Source organism: Eublepharis macularius, chromosome 5, assembly GCF_028583425.1.
Source record: "Eublepharis macularius isolate TG4126 chromosome 5, MPM_Emac_v1.0, whole genome shotgun sequence".
Classification (NCBI taxonomy): Eukaryota; Metazoa; Chordata; class Lepidosauria; order Squamata; family Eublepharidae; genus Eublepharis; species Eublepharis macularius.
The window spans coordinates 83748303-83770716 of record NC_072794.1 but is presented as its reverse complement, the minus strand read 5'-3'; the positions used below and the strand labels follow the sequence as shown (position 1 = coordinate 83770716).

Genomic DNA, 22414 nt, shown 5'->3' with positions numbered 1-22414 from the left:
ATGGAGATAGGGCTATCCCTTGGGTTCTGAGAAAGGCTATTAAGGTCACCAGCACTTTGGTGAACACTCTCGGAGATGACTTCAGACCGAATGGCAGGGCTCTGTATTGGTAGTGTTTTCCATCGTAAGCAAAGTGAAGGTACTTCCTGTGAGCCTCTCTTATGGGGATGTGCAGATAGGCCTCTGATAGATCTATGGAGGCTAGAAAGTCTCCCTTCTGAATGGCCTGGGTAGCGGACTTCATCGTCTCCATCTTGAACCTGCGTGACTTTATGTGACGATTCAGCCATTTTAGGTCCAGTATGGCTCTGACATCCCCATTCTTCTTTGGAACGATGAAGAACACCGAATACACTCCCTGCTTCTGATGTCTCACTGGTACTGTTTCTATGGCCTTTATTTTCAATAGGTGTTGAATGGCTTCCTTCACCTTGGTATGCCTCTGCTGAAGAGGATTCCTTGGTAAGTGTATGAAGCGCCTTCGCGGAATCCAAAGAATAGCTCTTGGATACTATGTCCAGTACCCATTTGTCCGAGACTGTTTGATTCCACTGATTGGAGAAATTCTGCAGTCGTCCTCCAATTTGTGTGACTGTCAGGTGATAGTCACGCTTGATTTCCCTTCTTTTGGCCTTTTGCTTGCGCAGCCGATTTTCTGAAGGTAAAGGATCTATTTTCATTCCTCAGTCTGGATTGCCAGCGGCTCCTAAATGGCCTGTCAGACCCCAGGGGTTCTTCTGCCATCCCGAAAGGAATGCCAGCCTTTGTACTTTGAATCTTTTTTCCTGAAGGGCAGAACCTTTTTCTTTTCGGTGTCTTCCACCAGATACCTGTCCAAGGCCTCCCCAAACAGTTTGTTCCCAGCGAAAGGTATTGCTGCTACTCTACTACATGCTTGAGGGTCCACATTCCAATTCCTAAGCCATGTGTTACGTCAAGCGGTGACGTTGAAAGCCATGGCCCTGGAAGACATTTGAAATGAATCTAGGGTGGCATCTGCTGCAAAAGCTGAAGCCAGAGCTATCTTTTTAACTTCATTTTTAACCTCCTTGGGGACCTCGCTCCCTGCTGCTGCCAGGTCTGAGGCCCAAGTGAATGCTGCCCTGGCAAACAGTGATCCTGTGGCCGAGGCTCTTAGAGATGCTGACAATGCTTCATAATTTCTGCGCAGAGCCTGTTCTATCTTTTTATCTGATGGGTCCTTCGGCACGCCCTCTGCATCCATAGGCAGAATTGATGATGTAGCTAGGATTGAGACTGGGTCATCCACAATGGGTAGTCTGATCTTTTTTGCTGAATCAGGTGTCAAGGAATAGAACTTATTGAATACAGAAGACTGATACACCTTGGGCTTAGCAGGATTGTCCCATTCTGCTTTGAGGATGCTATGAAACCCAGCCGGGAGAGGCACCCCAGATTGCTTGGGTCCCATCTTAGGAAGTGCCCTTTCCAAGCCTTGGGGTAAGACAGTTCTGAATCTTGAGACCCTGTAGGCGTATGGGAGATCTCCAGGGTTCTTAGAACCTTAGCCAGCAGTTTATTGTATACCTCTTGAGGAAAAAGCCTAGTTTGCATTTGGCCTACCTTTCTCTTCCTCATCTGAAAGCTCTCCTTCCTCACTTTCTGAGGATTGGTCACAGAGATCGGAGCCTGATAGGGACTCTTCTGAAATACTGGACTCTCCCTCTAGCCATCTCTCCACCCTTTTCTTTTTTGGTTTAGTGAGGGCAGGGGATTTTGCCTGTCTCTTCCTGTCTGAGATGGCTGGCCTAGATTTCTCCTTACTGGGTGGTATAGCCTGTTTCTTAAGGTCTTTCAGCGCCCCTTCCAGCCCTTTCTTGATTTCTGACCTTATCCATGCTAGAATGTTGGCCTTTGCTTCTTGGCCAGAAAGGTCAGGATCTGCTGTGTTCATGTTCTCCCCTTGAACTGACTGTGGAGATAACGGTGAGCCTGTGGACTCCATGCCACTAGGGGTTGTTTCCACAGCCTTGCACTCTGATGTGCCTGCTTTCGCCGCCATTCCCGCCAAAACTCTCCCACCTGGAAAACGAAAGTACAGAGTTGCGGGGTTACACTGAACTCAGCAGCTTCCGCTAGCTTGCTTCCCTGAGTTCCCCCTTAAGCTCGTCACAGTTAAAAAGTGAATTTCCCCTCCAAACCCTTTTATTCAGGATCTTACCGCTCTAAGGCATTCCGGCGCTTACTTTGGGGCTCTCTCCGCTTTTTTGCCACCGAACGCAGCTGCTGCTTGCTTCAGTTGTGACCGCGCTGTCCCTGGAGTCGTGGCGCCAAATGCGGCCGTTTCTTGCCTCCGCGGCTGCCGGGACTCCCCTGGAACTTTGCCGTAGCCCCTGCAGAAGCCGGGTCCTAGGGTTTCGGTTTCCCTGGCCATGTCGGACGCTCCTCTCCGCAGGTCCGGGAGGAAGCGGCCGAGCAGCCTGACCGGGTGGTTGACCTGCGAGGGTTAACCCCCAGGACTCCCAGGTAGGGGGTCAGGGTCCGGAGCGCTGCGGGAAGAGCCCCCTGAAGTCGATCCAGGGGGTAAATAGCCCGTCTGCTCCTATGGAGGTCGGCAGACTTGCGCAGCACATCACGTGCTGCCGGGCCATGGAGAATGGCAACAAGCAGATTTAAGGTGAAAACCTGTAAGTAAGCGGATCCCTTCTGTTACTTTAAGCGTATGCGAAGGATTGGTGGGAGTTGAAGCTTAAGAAGGTTCGGATATCTTCCCCTTCATTGAGTTTTGGAACTTAGTTGGCAGACTCCCCCCCCCCCCAAGATGGTGACAAAAAAGCAGAGCCATGCTGTGGGCAAATCGGTTTCGGCTGCGTTGCAGGGGAAGGGAGAGACTCTTGAAGAGGTGGTTAAACGGTTGGTCATTGAAGCTATGAAGCCCTTTGTTGATAGGCTAAATGAAATCGGACAAAGGGTTGGTTCAGTTGAAAATGAAGTGAAAACCACTAAAGATGTAGCGCTCGAGGCAGAGAAATCTACTCGTGAAAATGCAACACTCATGAGAGCTACAAACAAAGAAGTAAAGCTTTTGGAGAGTCAACTGATAGGACTACAAGTGGATCGTGCTCAGACGGTATTGCGTTTACAGAATGTGAAGGAGGAGGAAAGTGAAAATTTAAAGGATCTGGTGTCAGAACTTTTGGCGTCATTCACAAAGGCAACTAAAGAAGAGTTAAAAAGCGATATTCTGGAAGTCCATCGGACATCTTCAAAATATGCAACGAAGCGTCACCTGCCTCGCGAGATTATTATTGACTTTTCATCTAAGAAGACTTGGGACACCATTTTATATAATTCAACTAATGTGGACTTGGACTTTCTTAGCAACAAGGTTAAGATACTGAAGGACGTTTCATTTCTAGCTCGGAAAAGAAGATTCAAATACAAAAGGTTTGTAGCTCTTCTGAGAAAGCGTGATATAAAATACAAATGGTTATTTCTGGAAGGTATCTGGTTTAGATATAAAGACCAAGCCTACAAGATAATATTGGAAGTACAGCTGAGGGATTTTGTGCTTAATCATCAAGAGTTCGAGCAAGAAGATCCAGAATCTGAAGGGGGGAGTGGGGAGGAGGGAGTGAGCGCAGCTATTGTAGCTGTTAAAAGAGAACTGAGACTGAGACCGGGGGGGGGGGGAGAAGACCTGATCTTGACTGTAGTTCGTATCTTATAAGATCTACCAATCTAATAGCATATTAGAAAGTTTAACTTTAAATAATTGTATTATGAAGGGAATTCAATACTTGTAGTTGTAGTCTGTGTTCCTATGTTGTTTTATCCCTCCCCCCTTGTTTCTTTTTTCCTTTTTCTGTTTGTAGTTTGTAGTTTCGTAGTTTTGATGTTAGTAATTAAAATTAAAAAAATTAAAAATAAAAAAAACATAGAAAAAAAAATAAACAGAAGCCGGGAACGTCGGCTCTGCTGCTCGCTTGCTCGCGCGCGGCCCCCCTCTCTCTGTGCTTGCCACGGCCACTTTTCCTCGATGGCTTTCGGGTGGGGGGTGGGGTGGAGGAACAGGTCCTTCCTTTTCTCCTGCAAGCCAAGCGCCTGCTTCTCTGTCTTCTTTCCCTTAGGATCGTTTTGCTCCTGAGGAGCAAAAGGTTCGCGTCCCTGCAGTAGGAAAGCCGGAAAAAACTGAAGAGCAGAGGGGAGCCCCTCCCCCTAGGATCGCAAGTTCGTCCGACCCTGCTCAAGAGGAGGAGGAGTTACCCAAGAGTTAATGCTGACTGCCCCACTCCACAGGACCACGGGAGAATGTGGAGTATGAAGATTTTTATGAAAGCAATCTAATGACAATTGGATGGATACTATTTTATGTTACCACTTCACTAAGCAAAGTTTATTCATTTATTGATTAAAATGTTTATACTCAACCTTTCAATTTGGCTCAAGTTTCAAGTCCTCCTCCAGTCTCAGAAGTCTTTTTCCTACTTAAGAGGCTCTTCTATTGGAAGAAGAGCCATTTAAACTGGAGAAATGTTGGATGGACACCAATTTCTGTGTACAGTGTAGAATATATGGCATTTTTAAAGATATATTAAATTTGACTAAGTTTGTCCACAATTAGCATGATATATTGAGTATGCTATGCTAACATACTGCTGGCATGTGCAATGTTCTCCAAGTTTTAACTCCATATCTCAAATGTGCTGCTACTCCTATTATGACTATGATCTTTTCTGTGCCCATAACACTCTTTTATTTACTAATATTTGTGTTCCCCATTTTCAACTTATCTTTCCTCCTTTTCAGACTAAGCTATATGTGCTTAGTCTGATTGCAGCTTTCTCCATCTCTAGCTAAGATTATATACACAATTTTGCTTGTAGAAAATCAAGGCATTTCATAAATATAACACTGTACAATTTAAAAAGTTATAAACGATGCCTCTAATATTGTTAAAGCACTAACGTAAGTTTAGGCTTGACAAGAAAGTAAGTATTGCACACATTTGTTTTCTTCAACATTTGTTATTTTCAGAATTTTTCAGAAACTTTGCATCTTTAGCACATAAAACCAAGGCAGGCTACAGCTTGTAATCTTTAAATGGAATACAGGATGTGCTGCAGTCTACAGACTTAACTGAATTATTTCAAACTGTACCAAAAACTGCTTAAGACAAGAAAAGGTCCTTTCCTGCAAGCGTTGAAACAACTACTTAATGCCTTCCCCCGTACTCTTCATCAGTTTATTTATAGCACTTAACCTCCATTCTGTTGAAGAATTCTGCAGAATTCAAGTTTGTACACTGTTTAACAAATATCTTGTTTAGTCCTGATAAAAATATTACAAGACTTAAAAAAAGAATGGAAGATTTGTTTTCACTTATTGTGAAGCTTCCTTTCTTGGTGCTCCAGAAGTGAGGCAGACCTTACCTCTGGGATACAGTTCCTCCCCTCCGAAGGCAAGGTCAGTCAGCTGATTTTGATCCTAGAAAGGAGGGGCTGGTCCCAGGGATCACCAGTCTGTTCCCAACCCTTGACTCTTCATAATGATACCATGAGAGAAAACAACTCCTCTCAACTTTTTTTTAAAAATAGTAAGATCCCTCCCCTGACACCAGCAGGAGGAAAGCTTCCATCCTAACCCTCCAGCCAATCCTAGAAGCCGCCCCCAAGAAACTCAGATGGGTAGAACTATCCCACTCCTGGACCACCGAGAAGGAAAGCTTCACAGTAAGTGGTCCTAGGAGTGGGGCAGTCCTTACTTCTGGGACATAAAAAAGCAGTATGCCCCAAGGCGGGCTGTCTGGTTTCCAGGCACAGAAGGTGTGTTGTAGTACTCTACTGGCGAAAACTGCCTCTGCTGAGTGAGTGCACTGATTTTCAAGTGGCTGCCTTATAGATCTTCTCTAATGACTGAAAGGATCTATGGGCTGCTGATGTCGCTGCCCCCCTTAGTGAGTGTGCCGTGACATCCTGAGGCGTCTCCAGTCCTCTGACTTTGTATGGCAGAAGTATGTACCCCTGATCCACCTACTTATCGTGGAAATGGACACTCTCTGTCCCAAGGAGGACCTCTGAAAGACACAAATACTGTCTCAGACTTGCAGAACTGTCCAAGTAGAAGCTCACAGCTCTATGCACATTAAGGCAGTGTCACTCCCTTTCCTTCTCATGCTTCGAATTAGGACAGGAGGGCAAACATTCTGTCTTCCATCCTATGAAAGGTGGAATCCACCTTTGTAACGAAGGCTGGTTCAGTTCATCTAATTACTCGGATATTTAGAAAAAATGCATAACTCCCTATCTACTGACAGTGCCTGTAGCTTCAACACTTGTCTAGCTGATGTGATTCCCACAAGAAAGGATGGTCTTAAAGGTCAATTCGTTTAGAGGACGTGAAGCCATAGGCTCAAAGGCGTCTTTGGATAATTCTTTCAGTACCCAATTAAGATTCCACATTGGAAACCAGTAAACCAGGAAAGATTCAACAATGAGATCCTCCTTTATAATCTCTTGATATGAGGGTGATGAACTAGGGAATTTCCCTTTCTAGAATCCCTAATTGTCAAAGTGACTGCCACCTGCCATCAAAGCGTGCTGGTGCTAAGGCTTTTGTCCAACCTTTCTTCAAGGAAGGGTAGTATCTGCCTAACTGGCACCGACAAGGGTTCCATGCCTCTATCTACGCACCACATCTGGAAAACTTGCCAGTTATAGACTCTGTGGAACTCTTCCTAGAGGCTGACATGACACTAATTATGCCTTCTGTATAACATCACTCTATTCGTTGTTCACCCTCAACCTCCCGGGTTGAGGTTTAGCAGAACTGGTCAAAGGTGTGGTATTGTTCCCCGCATTAACAGTTCCTCCTTCAGTGGGAGGTGCCAGGGATCCAAGCTCAATAGCCTCTTCAGATCATGAAACCATGTCCTTTTTGACCAGAAGGGTGCTACAAGAACCACTTCTGCACGTTGCTCTATGATCTTCTGAACAACTGAATGCAATAGTCATATCAGGGAAAAAGCATACAAGAGTTGTGGAGGCCACTTGCAGCTCAAGGTATCTACTCCTTTGGCTTGAGGGTTTCTTCTTCTTGAAATTAATCTCGGGATCTGACAGTTTTGATCATTTCTGAATAAAGACTACCTCTGCCTTTTCTAGTCTCTGGCAGACTGGATGGAAAATCTCTCTGGATAGCATCAATTCCAATAGGTCCACCACTCTCCAACTTAGCTAGTCCACCAGGGAGTTGTCCTGGCCTGCTACGTGAACTGCTTTGAGAGATTCGAGGTGATTTTCAGCCCATTTCAACATAATGCATGCTTCTTTATGTAGTGACTTGAATCTGGTGCCTCCTTGCCTGTCATATTATCCATTTGTATTACCAACGTGGTGATCTGTGAGAAGATCCTGAATTCCACCAGACGGCTCCAAGCTCCAAAAGGTTTATACTACTGATCTTCTCTCCTTCAATCAGGTGCCGTGTCATTCTTGCCTGGGTGTGGGTTCCCCAACCCCATAGACTTGAGTCTGTGGTCATCATCATTTTCTTTGGTTCCCTGAGTGGGATGCCATTGTGGTACGGACAAGTCCAGCCATCCACTGATTTCCTGTTTGAGGATTGTTGGCAACTAAACTATCTTGGCCGCTTTTGCTATCACCTCTTAGTATGGTAACAGGAATCTCTGTAGTGCATGGGCCTAGAACCTTGCCCTCATCCCCAGCAGCTGAGTCAGAAGCATCACTTCCACCTCCTGGTTGCTTAAGACCTCCGTTGCCATCATCTGAATCTTTGCTGCCTCTCCTGTGACAGAAATACTTTGTCTTGAGTCGTGTCTATCAGTACCACCAGGTGCAATATTTACTGGGAAAGGAAAACTGCTCTTTTCCTCATTGACCATAATATGATCCCACAGGCAGGCTACCATCAGTTTCACTGCTTCCATCCCTTGTAGCAGGAATGGAGCCATGATTAAGATGCCATCCAGATACAGAAAAAGGAGCCACTCTCTGTAGTCTCAGATGTGCTATCAGGGCTACTAGGATTCTGGTGAACACCCTGGGTGGCGCTTTCAGGTCCAGAAAGCCAGAAATTCTCCCTTCTGAATAGATCCAGAGGAGTTAACCATGTTAGTCTGTAGTAGCAAAACAGTAAAGAGTCCAGTAGCACCTCAATCGGGACTCCCACTTAAGAGATTTACAACAAGCATTTTTGGGACTACAGTACCCACCAAATGAGGTAAGAAAACAAATTTACAGGGCCAGACTAGTACCCAGAAACAGCCTGCTCCAGGACAAACCTAAAGGAACTAACAACAGAACACCACTGGTTGTCACCTATAGTTCCCAGCTCAAACCCATCCAACGTATCATCAGTGATCTACAGCCCATCCTGGAAAATGATGCCTCTCTCTCACAAGCCCTGGGTGGAAGATCTCTCCTTGCCTACGGACAGGCCCCCCAACCTTAAATGACTTCTCACCAGCACCCATGAATCAGCTAGCAGTCACCAACATAGGTACCAGACCCTGCAACAAACCCAGATGCCAACTCTGCCCTCATATCTATCCAGGAAATACGATTACAGGACCCAATAGTGTCAACTACACTATCTCTGGCTCTTATAGCTGCTCATCCTCCAACATGATATATGCCCTCATATGTCAACAATGTCCATCCGCTCTGTACATTGGACAAACCAGCCAACCTCTGCACAAAAGAATAAATGGACACAAATCTGACATTAAAAATGGCAACATCCAGAAACCAGTGGGAGAACACTTCAATCTACCAGGACATTCCATCAAGGGCTTAAAGGTCACCATAGTTCAACAGAAACCTTTCAAAAATAAAATCCAACAGGAAGCTGCTGAATTGGAATTTATATGTAAATTTGACTCAGTCAGACTTGGATTGAATAGAGACTACGAATATCTCATTATCAGAAGTAACTGCCTTTCCGGCATTCCATTCAGATTCACCTATGGAGGGGAGGGGTCATATCCAGCCTGGATTGTGCACTCTACCTCTTTCATGACTTTTGCAACTGATTACATCTACTCCCCCCTCCCCTCACCACCTATATATATTTGGCCAGTTTCTTCATACCCTCCATGCATCTGACGAAGAGAACTGTGGTTCTCGAAAGTTTATGCAGTAAATACCCATTGATCACTCTTACTGTCTGTTGCCAAAGGTTTGCAAAGCATTGTAAGAGCCTTCCAATCCCAATCATGCCTGCCATCTCAGCACAGTCACATTGAGGTTCCCTTCTTCAGCCACTTGGTATTCCAACTGGATTTGTTGAGGGAGGAGGGACTACCGTCCTCTCAATGTTTGGTCAGCTATCTTCCCTTGAATGATCTGGTGTATCCCATGTAGGAAGGATTCCTGGACTCTTGAAAGGGCTGAAACCTCTTTCTCGAATTCTTCCTTTTTTTTGAGGGAGGGATTTACTTCTTCTCTTTGACTGCCACCAGGTATTTGTCCCAAGCTTCTCCAAATAGGTTGATGCCTTTGAAGGAGATCACGGTTACTTTGGCTTGGGCTGAAGGGTCCACATCCCAGTTCCTAAGTCCAGTATTGAGCCTGGCTGTCATGCTGAAAACCATGGTTATTCCTGACAATAGTAGAGCATCTAAGAGCGTGTTCGTCACAAAAGCTGTTGCCAGGGCTATTTTCTTGGTTCTGTCCTTCAGCTGTTTGGGGACATTGCTGCTCACTGCAGTCTGGTCTAAAAACCCAAGAGAAAGCTGCTGCCAATACTCTGAGAGATATAGCAGAAGCTTTAAATTTCTGCACAGAGATAGTTCAATCCGCCTGACAGAGGAGTCCTTGGGCAGACCGTCCATGTTTGGTCCCAGGATCATTCACCAATGACAGTCTGGAACCTCTGGAACCAGTGTATAAGACTTAGAAAAAGAAACAGGGTAGTTACTTTGGGTTTTGCCAGAGTTTCCCACTCAGTTTTCACCAAGGTATAAAAGGCAGCTGGAAGGGGAAAACCTGAAGGAGTTGTTCTCAATTTTGGCGGGGGGGGGGTAGTTCTCTCCAACTCCTCTGATTTCAGGGGGGGTTCTCTCCAACCTCCCCTCCAGCCTGGTTCCTCCTTCCCCTTGGCCTTACTGAAATCTCTAGGACCCTCAGTACCTTAAGGAGCAGTCTAGCATACAGCTTCTGGGGGAAAAGCCTTGTTTGCATCAGGTGACTATGTTATACTAGGGAATTTCACCTCTTCTAATAGTTCCCCTTCCTTCTTGGCCAAGGAAGAATAAAATAGCTCAGAGTCCTCAGGTTGGAGGATTAATAGAGGGTTGCACTCTCTATGGCACTTGCCTCCTCTGGGGGGGGGGGAGATCTCACCCCTTTTTTCTTTTCTTAGAGTTAGACCTCCCCACTGAGTTGCCCCTCTTGTCCTTCTGAGGGTCCAGCCACTAGGCTACTTGTCTGTGCTCCTTCAAGACCTCTTTGAAATCCTTCTTATTTCTATCCTGATCACACCAGTAGGTTTGTTATAACAACAACTGCACTTATATCCCACTCTTGTAGGCAGAATAGTGCCAATCAAAGCTGTGAACAAGTATTATCATTATCCCTCCAATACTGCTGTGGAGCTGAGGCTGAGAGGAGGGGCTTACCCAGAGCCACCTACTGAACTCATGGAAATTATGGGATTTGAACCAGTAGAGTGCTGATTTGTGACCCAGCCACTTAACCACTATGTTACAGCAGCTCTCTATTCTTTTTTTCGTGTCCTCGCCTGACAGGACTAGACCTTGGCCCCTTTCCCCTTCACTAGCCTGTTGAAAGGCCTGGGAGGAGGCCAAGGCTAGGGAGTATGGCAAATCTAGGTAGCAGAATATGCTGAGAGGCTTGGAAGGTATGGTTGCCAGCCTCCAGGTGGTAGCTGGAGATCTCCTGGAATTACAATTGATCTCTAGGCAACAGAGACCAGTTCCCCTGGAAAAATGGCTGCTCTGAAGGGTGAACTCTATGGCATCATACCCCACTGAGGCACTTCCCCTCCCCAAATCCTGGTTTCTCCAGGCTCCACTTCCAAAATCCCCAGGAATTTCCCAGCCTGGACCTGGCAACCCTACTGGGAGGTGGCAGATTACGCTCTAGGTTGCAGATTATGCACTCTGAGGCCTGGGAGGTGGCTAGGCCTGCCATTCCCACCAACAGAAATTTTCCTGACAAAAGGAGAAAGCGAAAGTGAAGTGAAAGTACACCTCAGAAATTCTGGCTGAAAGGAGAAATAAAAAAATTAAAAAGGCTCCTTTTTATTTGGACGAGCTGACTCAGAGGCGTCTGCTGCTCTTCTTACCCTCCTCCTTCCTTCTATAGGCCCCATTCCCTGCCGGATCAGTCTTACCGTGGTTCAGTTGGGGCTGCCGGGATTGAAGCAGCTCCTCTGCTGCTGATGGGACCTGCTCCTCCCTAGCCTGTGTGAGTTGCTGAAAGTGTCGGGCTCCATAACAGGCTACTGTGGACTCAAAACTGCACCCTCTGGTCATCTGAAGGGGTGCTCCTCCTGGCTCAAAGGTTGGGAACCTTGACAGTAGTCCACGGTTACGGCCATGGAACCTAGGAGTATCTAGGGCCATCGGTTCTATTGCTCACCATAATTCTGCAGTGATATGGGGGGAGGAGGCAGTAGAGCCCGTCCTTTCCCATGCAAGCTCAATGATGTTCTTCATCTAGGACTGCTGTGCTCTGTAGACTGCCACCAAAGACGTCTTGCTCGGAAGGCAGGGCCAGAAAGTCTGGTGGTCCTTGGGACAAGCCCCTTCAGGATCAAAATCAGCTGACTGACCCTGCCTTTGGAGAGGAGGAGCTATATCCAAGAAGTAAGGACTGTCCCACTCCTAGGACCACTGGAGAAATATTTATCCAATGATCTATTTGAAATTTATGAAATTATTAATTTTATGACAAACCTCTTAGCAGGAAGTGAACTGCACTGTTGTGTTTCCCTGAATTCCTTTTTTGTGGGGAGGAGGGATGCTACTGAAATATATTGAATACTTTCTTCCCAAGTCTAATCTTATTTTACTGATTTAACAACATAAATTTCATCATTTGTAACTTAGTTTATACAATTGTACTAATTGATATAATTATGAAATTTAAAACCAGAAATGCCTTGTTTTCTACAAATAAACTTGTGCACAAGGAAAAAGTGCTCCTTGTGTGGCTTCAACTACATGTGCATTAATAAATGCAAAAAGCAAGAAGTACTTCTGAGTCTACTGAAGAAAGAATACTTTGTGGAACTGAGCCAAAACATTCCCCTCTCTGATTGACAAAACTGTCGATGATTTGAAAAAAGCTTTCCTTTCTCTCCATTCCCACCTCAAAGTCTTCTTACAAACATTTTCTTTTTCTTTTTTTGGCTTGGTTACTTCCATGTTTTCTTCTTTCACAGGTGTAACATCACCACAGAATAATAATGATATGCACCCAAGGCAGGTATACACCAACATACAGAATCTACCACCTTATATCACATGATAATTGTTATAGCAGCAACTGATTCTGGGAGGCATATCAATATCCTGCATATTCACAAAGATATCACTTTTCACATCTTATACTGTACAGTGACAGTTCAATACACCTCACTTTATATTAATAATGATTTCCCATGATATAAATAAAAGAAACACTATTGTTTATTTCTATCTGGCACCAGTATCTGTACTGCCACATGGCTAAGTACATTGGAATACCTGTACACTTCATCCACAGAACAAGTGTTTTAACACCAAAGAGTGTTATGTAATGAGATTTATAAACCACTACAGAATTATGTGCAGACAGACTTTAAACTGGTGGTGATGAAAAGTTCTGTCAAGTCATAGCTGACATGGTGACCTCTGCTAGGTTTTTAAAGGCAAGAGACTAACAGAGCTGGTTTGCCTTTGCCTGCCTCTGCAGGCAATAGTGACCCGGCAGGTCTCCCATCCAATTACTAACTAAGGCTAACCCTGCTTAGTTTCTGAGATATGATGGGATTGCGTTTGCCTGAGGTATCCAGGTCACAGCATATTTAAATTACAGCTTTTTGTATTCCCCACAGCATTTTCATCCTTTAAGATTTTTAAATTTGAAAATTCATCTAGTCAACTTTGAACACTGAGCAAAGAAAAGCAATCCGTGGTAAAAAAAAGAAAAATGCAAGCCTAAATTGAACTTATTTGTACCAAAAACTAAGACTGGGGTGGGGTAAAGCTACAGAAGATAAGATTCTCCTGTGCCTTGTTTTACAAGAGACTACTGTTCTTAATCCAAAAGCATTCAAAGTGATTTGCTGGAATTGACATCTAACACTGGCCATTTCTTAACCCCATTTTCCTTCAGTATTTCACTTCCTTATTAAGCAACTGTCATTGAATAGAACTTCTGGCTGGGAAGATGACCAGAAAATGCCTCTGCTGAATGTTATCTGAAAGACACTTCCTGCCCAGCTGAGCCATTTGTTCCATGCATAAACTGCCTCCCACCTCCATCAATGATAAATGTTTCTATTACATCAAGTGTTAATCTTCATTAAGAGGTTATTTCAGCAAACAGCAAACTATTTCACATTGGATTTGGAAGTCCTTTAAAACTGGAAATCAGTATGACACTGTTAAACGACTGAAGGTTGGAAGCATTATTGACTATTTTTCTTCAGTGCAACTAAAAAATTTTGGCAGCGAAAAAATGTACGTGTGGTATTTGACAAAAGCTAGGGAGAAAGAGAAATAGGCAGATTCCCAAATGGCCTCTCCATTTATGTTAATAACTACAGGTTCTGGGAGTTAGAAAACAATTAAAATAGTAACATCATGGTACCAGGATCCTAATGACACATCATCCACATATCTTTTATTGCAATTGTTTCATACAAAAGTCTCCAACAGAGACCACACTGTACAATTTCCATAGAAGCTTCATATGTCAGATGCATCTCTTCAATGGCTACTTTTTGCAAATAAAACTTCTTGATTAAAGAGTAGAACACAGCAAAGGTAAATGTTTTACTTTGGATTTAAGTGTTAGAGAGTTCAGAGGCAGAATTCACCACACATTAACCATATTAAAACATTTTAAAACTCTATATTTATGCTGTTAATAATGCTGTTGCTGATTTTCTTAAATAGGGTGTTTGTTTAATAATGTAATTTTCTTATTGATCATGGGCTGCACCCAACTACTGTGGTCAGTGTGGAGCCTTCCTCCAGAGGTAGATGCTTTTTGCCCACTATCCGCAAGCTATCCTGAGAAACTTTTGGCTGAGAGGAGTATAAAAGAAGAAAAAATGACTGAACTGAAACCCATAATCTAAGGAAAAAATGCAAGTTAGTATAAAGTCAGTAGTAAGTGGCAACAGGCATATCTCTTTTAGGTTAGATATTAGGAACTTTAGTCTCATTAACTGATTGGTAGGTATCAAGACTGACCAGCTCTTCCAAATGATGCAGAGCCCTTAAATTTAGTGCATATATAATCCAATGCAATCAGATCACAAAAAAATCTGATATGGGATTTTTCTGCCCCAAACCATCGAACACTGAGGCATGAAAATTTATCTCTTAATAGAGGCCTACCATTCCAGCACACAGCAAATCAAACTATTTGTAACAAGGATTAATACAATGTAGGCTTTTTTCAGGATAGGGGAGGAGTTACTTTCAATAGAGACTACAAACAGCTCTATGGCAGCAAGGTACAAGCTTCCCTTACCTGTTTGCAAGATAGGAACAGCAGCATCAAAATTATAACTATACTCCCCCCCCGCCCCCATCTATTACATGTTGCCCAGCGGCACTCATTTTTCTTACACTGTGACATAGCCTACAGGAACTCGTAAGTAATTCTTTCCTTTGTTGTGTAATTTGAAATGCCTTCCTCTTATCCTCTACCCCACCTGGGTTTTTCTGAGGATTTGTTAAAAACAATTAAACAATAATATTAGTACTAGGATAAAGCAATTGTTTTCCCATTTAGCCCAAATATACAAAGTTTATTGGGATTATTTACACAGCCAGGAGGGTGCATCAATTCTATTTTCAAAGCTAATTTATTTGTCCAGCCAGTGTTTCTAGCATAGATCCATTTCACACTGACCAAAACATAGTCATTTTAGTCACTTCAGGTAGGCTACACGTTAATGAAGACCAGTTCAGCATGTGCCCAATACCACATATGTATATACGTAACAGTTTAAATGATCTATCTACCTTCTTTCCAAGATTCATAAGCAAAGAATTGGGCATAGTCGTGGCATACTTGGTGCACACATGCTGCTATACCACTGTAAGTACAGTACTGTTGGATGTGTGAACCCATCCCATGCATTTAATCTTTTACTTTAGATATTAGCTTTCAACACAGGAAGCGCAAAATTAATGAATGAGCCCTACATAAAGAGCATTTACTTGCCCTTACAAATATTAGTTTTATAAATTCAGACTGCCACCTGTGCGCAATATATATTTATTCCATACTAAGATTTAAAATAATGAATTTTACGTTTCATAACTTAGCATTAAGCTGTGCCAACGGAACACAGACAATATTTTTTGGCTTTGTGACTTCTAGTAATAAATCAAACAATAACTGAAAGTTAATGATTAGGCTTTACATAAAAATAGAATAGTAAAGCCAGAAGCAACATTTAATACAAAATTGTTACATCGTGTTTACTTAATTTTAGTGCAAAAGACATTGCAACTATTTACTGGGCCACTGATATTTGGAGATCTGGACCAAAATATCTAAAACTTTTTCCAGAAAAGATAATTGCCTCCTGCCTCACAGGAATGTTTTAAAGAGGGACAAGGAATGTAAGAGAGTTATTAGGGCTCTAAAAGCACTACATATCAATAATTAATTGCTAAACAAGGATTAATCATGGAAAGGGTATTCAGAATTTCAGAGCATTTTGGTAAAGGATAACATCTGTCTCAGTAGCAATTGTACACTTATGAATGCACACAAAAGATTAAATATACTTTTGGTAGGAAGCACACTAAAGGGTCCTTTTCAAAAGAATTTCTGAAGTTAATCAGATTATAGCTACGCTACTCTTAAGTCTTCAGTGAAATGAGATGGGGAAAATGGAAGAGAAAAGATGCGGATCAGTGTTTCTTTTCATGCTGCAGCAGCTGATCTGTGGGTGAAGCAAGTGTATAGTACACAAATGCTATTATTGGAATCTATGTCAAAGAAAATAAAAAAATCAGCCTCACACCATCTTTTGCCAACACGAAAAAAACCAGTTTACTGATAGTTTAAGGTATCACTGAATAAGGTCAATTTAAAGAAGCTGTTGACATGCATAATTTCTTCCATTATATTTTCCACTAAAAAGATTAATTCAAATGGGTGAATACATATATTTAAATTATATGGCACCAGATGATGATGCATTTCCGGACACACAAAAGGCACCATAGTAACAGATTACTAAAAAGGAAACAAGAATACTCAACAGGTGGGAAGGTAATAAAACAAAAGATAAGGAAGTTAATTTTTGGAGGTAACAGCAATGCTGAAGAAATGAAGATACACTTCCAGCTAGTTTTTCCATGGAGTTATTCGGTAAGATATTGTTGCTTTTAAATGTAACTAGACCTACCTTGTAAACATTTGACATGGAATAGAAATATAGAGCTGGAAGAGAACTCAAGGGTCATCTAGTCCCAGAGGAAGGCAAAAAAACCCTTCCAGGATCCCTGGTCAATCTGCCCTGGAGGAAAATTTCTTCCTGATGCCATGTGGCAATCAGCATTACCCTGGGCATATAAGGGCCACAAGAGCCTAGCACCGGCTCATCCCTTCATACCCTTCCTCTCCTGATATGCCTAAATTCATACAGAGTTATAGAATCACCATTGCTGTCAGGTGGCCATCTAGCAAAGAAGTAGAGCCCACCATCTCCTGAGGAAGCCTGTTCGACTGAGGAACTGCTGTGTCAGGAAATTCTTCCTGGACTCTGCTGGTTCAAATCCCACTATTGCCATCAGCTCAGCAAGTGGCCTTGGGTAAGCCACTCCTCTCAGCCCCAGCTCCCCTGATGTATTGTGGGTTTATAATAATAACACTGACTTTGTTCACTGCTCTGAGTGGGGCACTAATTTGTCTAGAAGAGGGGAATATAACCTAAATTATTACTATTATTATTTAATTTTAACATGCTGGGTCTGGTTTGACCCTCTGAGACAACAGAAAACATCCCCACTCCGCCCTCTATGTGAGAGCGATACTTGAAGAGGGCTATCATATCAACATTCAGCCACCTCCTCTCCAGGCTAAACATACCCAGTTTTTCCAACCTTTCTTCATAGGACTAGGAAACACCCCTCTGCCACTTCTCAACTGCTTACACTTGCTTTCTATGGGTCCTGTGTGTGTGTGTGTGTTATTATGCTTGAGGAAAAACACAGGGGATCAATTGTTTAGACTAGGATGGTGCTACTCAAATAGGAGGTCTCCTTAATTAGTTGGGGGAATTAGCATTAAAGAAGACGCAGCGAGAGGGGGTAACTAGGAACCTCCACCTATGTATACCAGGATTATTCCCTTAGAGAACTCTCAAATGACCAGGCAGATGTTCTACTGGAAAGGTTTCTTTATTAACAAAGAAATAAAGACAAATGCACACAAAAACACACACAGCATATACACAGAACTAACTAAGAAGACAGTGAGGAAAAATGGGAAAGCAGTTTCGGGGTAAGGGTGATGATTACCAGTCTTGAAGAGGAGGAGGAGGTTCATCGAGGACCAGTAAAATGACCAGCATTTCACCAAGAGAAGAAGCCCAAACAGAGTGGGGGTGCATGGATGGATACCAAGACACACACACAATGAGCACATGGCTGGGCAGCCCAATTATAGGACAAAACATATCCTAGAGTAACGATGATGTCTTTGCCCCCAAACAATAGCTTTAATGGAGGTAGAAAAATAACTTGGGAAGGGTTTGATATGACTATCTGGGAAAGTCCATAGGTAAAAATATTGCTTGAAGACCTAGTAAGTATTGGACAGGAAGGCTATTAGATGTGCTGAACAGCCTGATTAGGTAAGTGGGAAAGGAAAGGTGGAGGAAGGCATTGATGAGATTAGGCAGGGAGATGTCTCTCAGGGAGCCTCGTTATCTCTGCTGCTCTCTAGGGAATGGGGCCCATCAGTAAGTCATTTCCCCTATGACTCATGGCTTGTTAACTTTTCAGTCTCCAGGCTGGCTGGTATCCTCTCTGCCTGGGGTCAGACAGTGTCTAGGATTAATGGCAATGGGTTTTATGATATTTCATATCCACAAACTGCCCTTGCAGTGTGGGGAAGGGGTCTGACTGCTAACAAGAGGACCTAATGGTTGGTGTAGTTTTTGGTTAAGTTCAATAACAGTAGCCCCAGAACCTCAGTTATCCACCCCACCCCTGAAAAGAAACGTGCATTTGTACATGAGTGGCCAAAGAACAAGCAATGGACCAAAATGGGGAAAAAACTCCAAACTGATCAGTTCCAAGCTGGTATCAGTCCAGCCAGAACAAACTAGTAATGAAATGGGATTGTTTTGGAACTCCTGGAACTGAAACTGAAACTTTCTAGATGCACATCCCTAGGGCAAAGTCAGCAGCACTCTGTCAGACTGCCCAACCCCCCTATTTTCAGCATGGAGTCTTGTGTCTTAGACAGAACTCACCTACCTGAAACTGAAAGCTTACTATTTGCTAAAATGACTGATACAGCAACAGAGAAAAGAGAAAGCTGAAGTAAATAACAGGTTCTAAGATGCAAAAAAGATACTGCTGGGTGTTCTTTCTGCAAGTCCCCTTGCCCCACCAGCATCTCTGCTCTTATTCACAAAACTTAGACAATAATCCACTGCTCACAAGATAAACTGCAAATATTTAACTTAATTAGCACAAATTGCAGCTTACAATAAAATATATCTTACACACCAAGATTTTAAGCTATAATTTTCTGCATCTTTGAGTTTTAGAATTATTTACCTAACAGTGATTGTTTGTTTAATTAAAGCAATTCCCCACTGAGAATGAAGATCAGATAAGGATCACCTGAAAACTTGTCATGAGACATACAGAAAAGTACACCAGTTTTAAAAGGAGTGACTTCCCCCACTTCAGATAACTAAGCAAACAGCAACAACCACATACCCTCTCACTTTTTGGTAAAGCCATCTCCACCTTTAAAACATTTATTTGCTACCTTTCCACCAAATAGGAGCTCAAGGCAGCCTATGGGATAAACAAAAAGTGTAAACAAACAATTTTTTCCTTTTATTTAGCATACACTGCTGTAGAACTTACTAAGAAAGCAATCAATACAATTATGAGACATTACAGAAACACAGAAAGGTTCATCAACTATGGTAACAGACTAGTAATCTATGCCCACACATTCTGTGGAGCAACACATTAGAACAAACACCACCATACATGTCAGACAAGGCCTAGGCTAAACTTCCTACTAGTCATTAACAGGCTATTCAATAAGAAAAACAGTGCTATATACCCACTTCTTTATGGTTTTAATTTAAAAAAAAGACTATCTGGGGAAACAAGAATAGAGTAAGAAAGGCAAACTAACACCACCATATCAGCACATAAGCATCCCAAATGCACTTCAGCTTTAGGAGTAATATTTGTCTCAGAGGAATTTGTAATTTTGATCACACCAGCAAAAATATAGTTTCTAACAAAAACCTGCTAGAAGCTCTTTGTTTCAATTAAGATCATGATATTAACTTTTCTGGTAGCAAGAAGACACACATTGAAAACAAACATTGAACCCAATTCACCACATCCTTCAGTCCTTATGTTCTGCTTGCAATCCAAGAATCTAATTATGAAGAATCCCCACTAAAATTAATTCCAGGGTTTTAGCTGTGTTAGTTGTTACAACAAAAACAATCAGGAAACTAGTATACTTTAAAGATGAATAGGATTTTATTACAACGTAACCTTTCATGGACTAGAACTCACTTTGTCAGGAGCATGATTTGCAGATGAAGATGAAGTCATAAAAAACTAAACAGCAAGGCCATGATATGCAGCAAATACAGAGTGAAATGTAAAATTCAGATGTAATCAAGAGAAATACAGAAATAATTTGCAATTGCAGTCACTGTCCATCTCTAGCTAAACTAATTTTCCTTTGTTATGGCTGAGGATTCCTGAGTTTCACTAAAATAGGAAAATGCCAAAAGTAAGACCCCCCCCCAAACACTATATGAAAAACAGAGTTTATTATCAGTATTATACAGGAATGGGAGTGACTTAGGCTTGTACCTGAGTAGCAGAAAGAACAGCTAGCTGGATTATAACAACATATGGTCACGGTGAACACATCCAAGTTCTTTCTAGGTTTGGAGCTACACTCTCCTTGCTGTGTCAAACCAGGACATATACATGGGATTATCAGTCAACTTCGTTTGATACGCTGAGGAGTCATCTGACAGTTCTTACACAAGATTCAAGAAAACCTGCCCCGTCCCCTCCACGGTACTGAGAAACTCCATTCCAGGAGCAGTGACAAGTGGACCGAATATGCAAATACCTCAGTCTACGTTTAAGATACCCACACCTGGAAAAGAAAACTGGATGCAAGACGGGGGCGAGAATCCACGGATAGCGATAGAATGTATGAATAAAAGAGGATGTGGAAGACCCCCCCCCCCTTGCTGCTCTGAGGGGAGCTTTCTTTAAGACTGAAGGCGGGAGCTTTTGGCAATTACTAGGAAATGCTGTCGGGCCCGAGGCGGGAGTTTCCAATCTTTCCGAAGATCAGAAACGGGGAGAGCCTGCCCAGGGGCGAGAGAACAAAAGGCCCCTCACGTTCGGGCTAGGGGGCTCGTTCTGTGAGCGGGATCCCGGAACGCTCCTCGCTGATGAGGCGCGCTCCCTTCCCTTCCCCCGTCCGTTACCTCGTTCTCCACCACTTCATGATATGCAGGGGGCGGGTCGAAGCCGCTGCCGCCCCCAGTGCCATCGCCGTCCCCTCCGCCGCGGGTGCTGCCACTTTGCTGATGCCCTCCCGGCCCGCCGCCGCCACCCTGGCCGCCACCCTGGCCGCCGCCGCTGTCCATGGGCTCATAGTGTAGGCCAGGCCGCTCGTTGGTGAGCAAAGCCACGGCCTCGTTGATGTCGTTCTTGGCCAAGCGGAGGGCCCTGCGGATGGCGGCCGGGTCCGAAAAGCCCATGCACAGCAGCGTCGTCATGTGCTGCTCCTCCTCGTTCTCCATGGCGTCCTCCTCAGGTCGGGCTCAAACGCAGCTCCCGCTAGCACGGCCCTTTCCGCCGCTGGCTGTGCGCGCCGCCATGTTGCCAGGAGCCTCCTTCTCGTGCCTCCCTTCCGCGCCGCTACTATCACCGCCTTAGGGCAGGACGACACACGGCCGAGCCCCACACCCACCCGGAAGCGGCGCTGCCTGAAGCCCGGATACGAGTGGGAGAAGAGCCGCCGTGGTCACGTGCCGAGGGAGGCGAGGCCGTTGCCCGAACGTGAATGGCACGAGGAAAAGGGAAGGGGGAGAGGTTAGCTGCGGTTGTCACGGCAACGTCAAAGGCGGCAAGCGGTAGAATTCTACAGCCCTCCGAGGCACCCCCTACAGGTGTCAAAAACAATTGTGTAATGCGCTTTACGCAATTATTTAAAAAGAAGAAGAAAATGGCAAACTGAAACATAACAAAATGGCACGTGTGGAGACCTATTTCTGATATTCAAAACTATAATAGTTTTGCTTCCGCTTTTAAAAAGGGTATTTGTATAACGGTTTTGGAAAGTTTTGGAAACTTTTTGGACAGACAGGGCTGCCTATAATTATTTGTGTGCGCGCGTATATGCTAGGTGCCGTCCGGTTGCTTCGGACTTACGTTGATCGTATGAACGACCTGCAAAAAGTCCTATGAGTAACAGCCTTGCTCAGATCTTGCAAACTGGAGGCTCTGGCTTCCTTTATAGAGTTACTCCATCTCACGTTGGGTTTTCCTTTTTTCTTACTGTCTTCAACTTTTCTAGCATTATTGTCTTTCTCCTTATGATGTGACCAAAGTATGATAGCCTTAGTTTAATTGTTTTAGCTTCTAGGGAGAATTCAGGGTTGATTTGATCTAGAAACCACTTATTTGTCTTTTTGGAAGTCTACAGTATCTGCATAACTCTCCTCCAATGCCACATTTTGAATGAATCAATTCCTGTCAGCTTTCTTCATTGTCCAAAGAGAACAGGTGCCTGGAAGTAGTTTTGGGATGGATACAAGCTAACAAGCTGAAATTTAATCCTGACAAAACAGAAGTGCTATCGATAGAGGGAAGGTCTGTCCTAGGAAATGGGTTATTTCTTGTATTGTCGAAGGCTTTCATGGCCGGAGAACGATGGTTGTTGTGGGTTTTCCGGGCTGTATTGCCGTGGTCTTGGCATTGTAGTTCCTG

At 43.6% G+C, this 22414-nt stretch overlaps 1 protein-coding gene across 1 annotated transcript in view; it reads right to left on the bottom strand.

Moving 5' to 3' along the window:
* The window catches only part of USP24 (ubiquitin specific peptidase 24), a 176996-nt gene extending 155630 nt beyond the window's left edge, over nucleotides 1-21366 (bottom strand). Inside the window, exon 1 of the mRNA XM_054979479.1 lies at nucleotides 20908-21366. Within this exon, the coding sequence (XP_054835454.1) occupies nucleotides 20908-21225 (318 nt within the window). The 5' untranslated portion in view covers nucleotides 21226-21366. The remainder of the gene's footprint in view (nucleotides 1-20907) is intronic.
* Between the last annotated feature and the right edge of the window lie 1048 nt (nucleotides 21367-22414).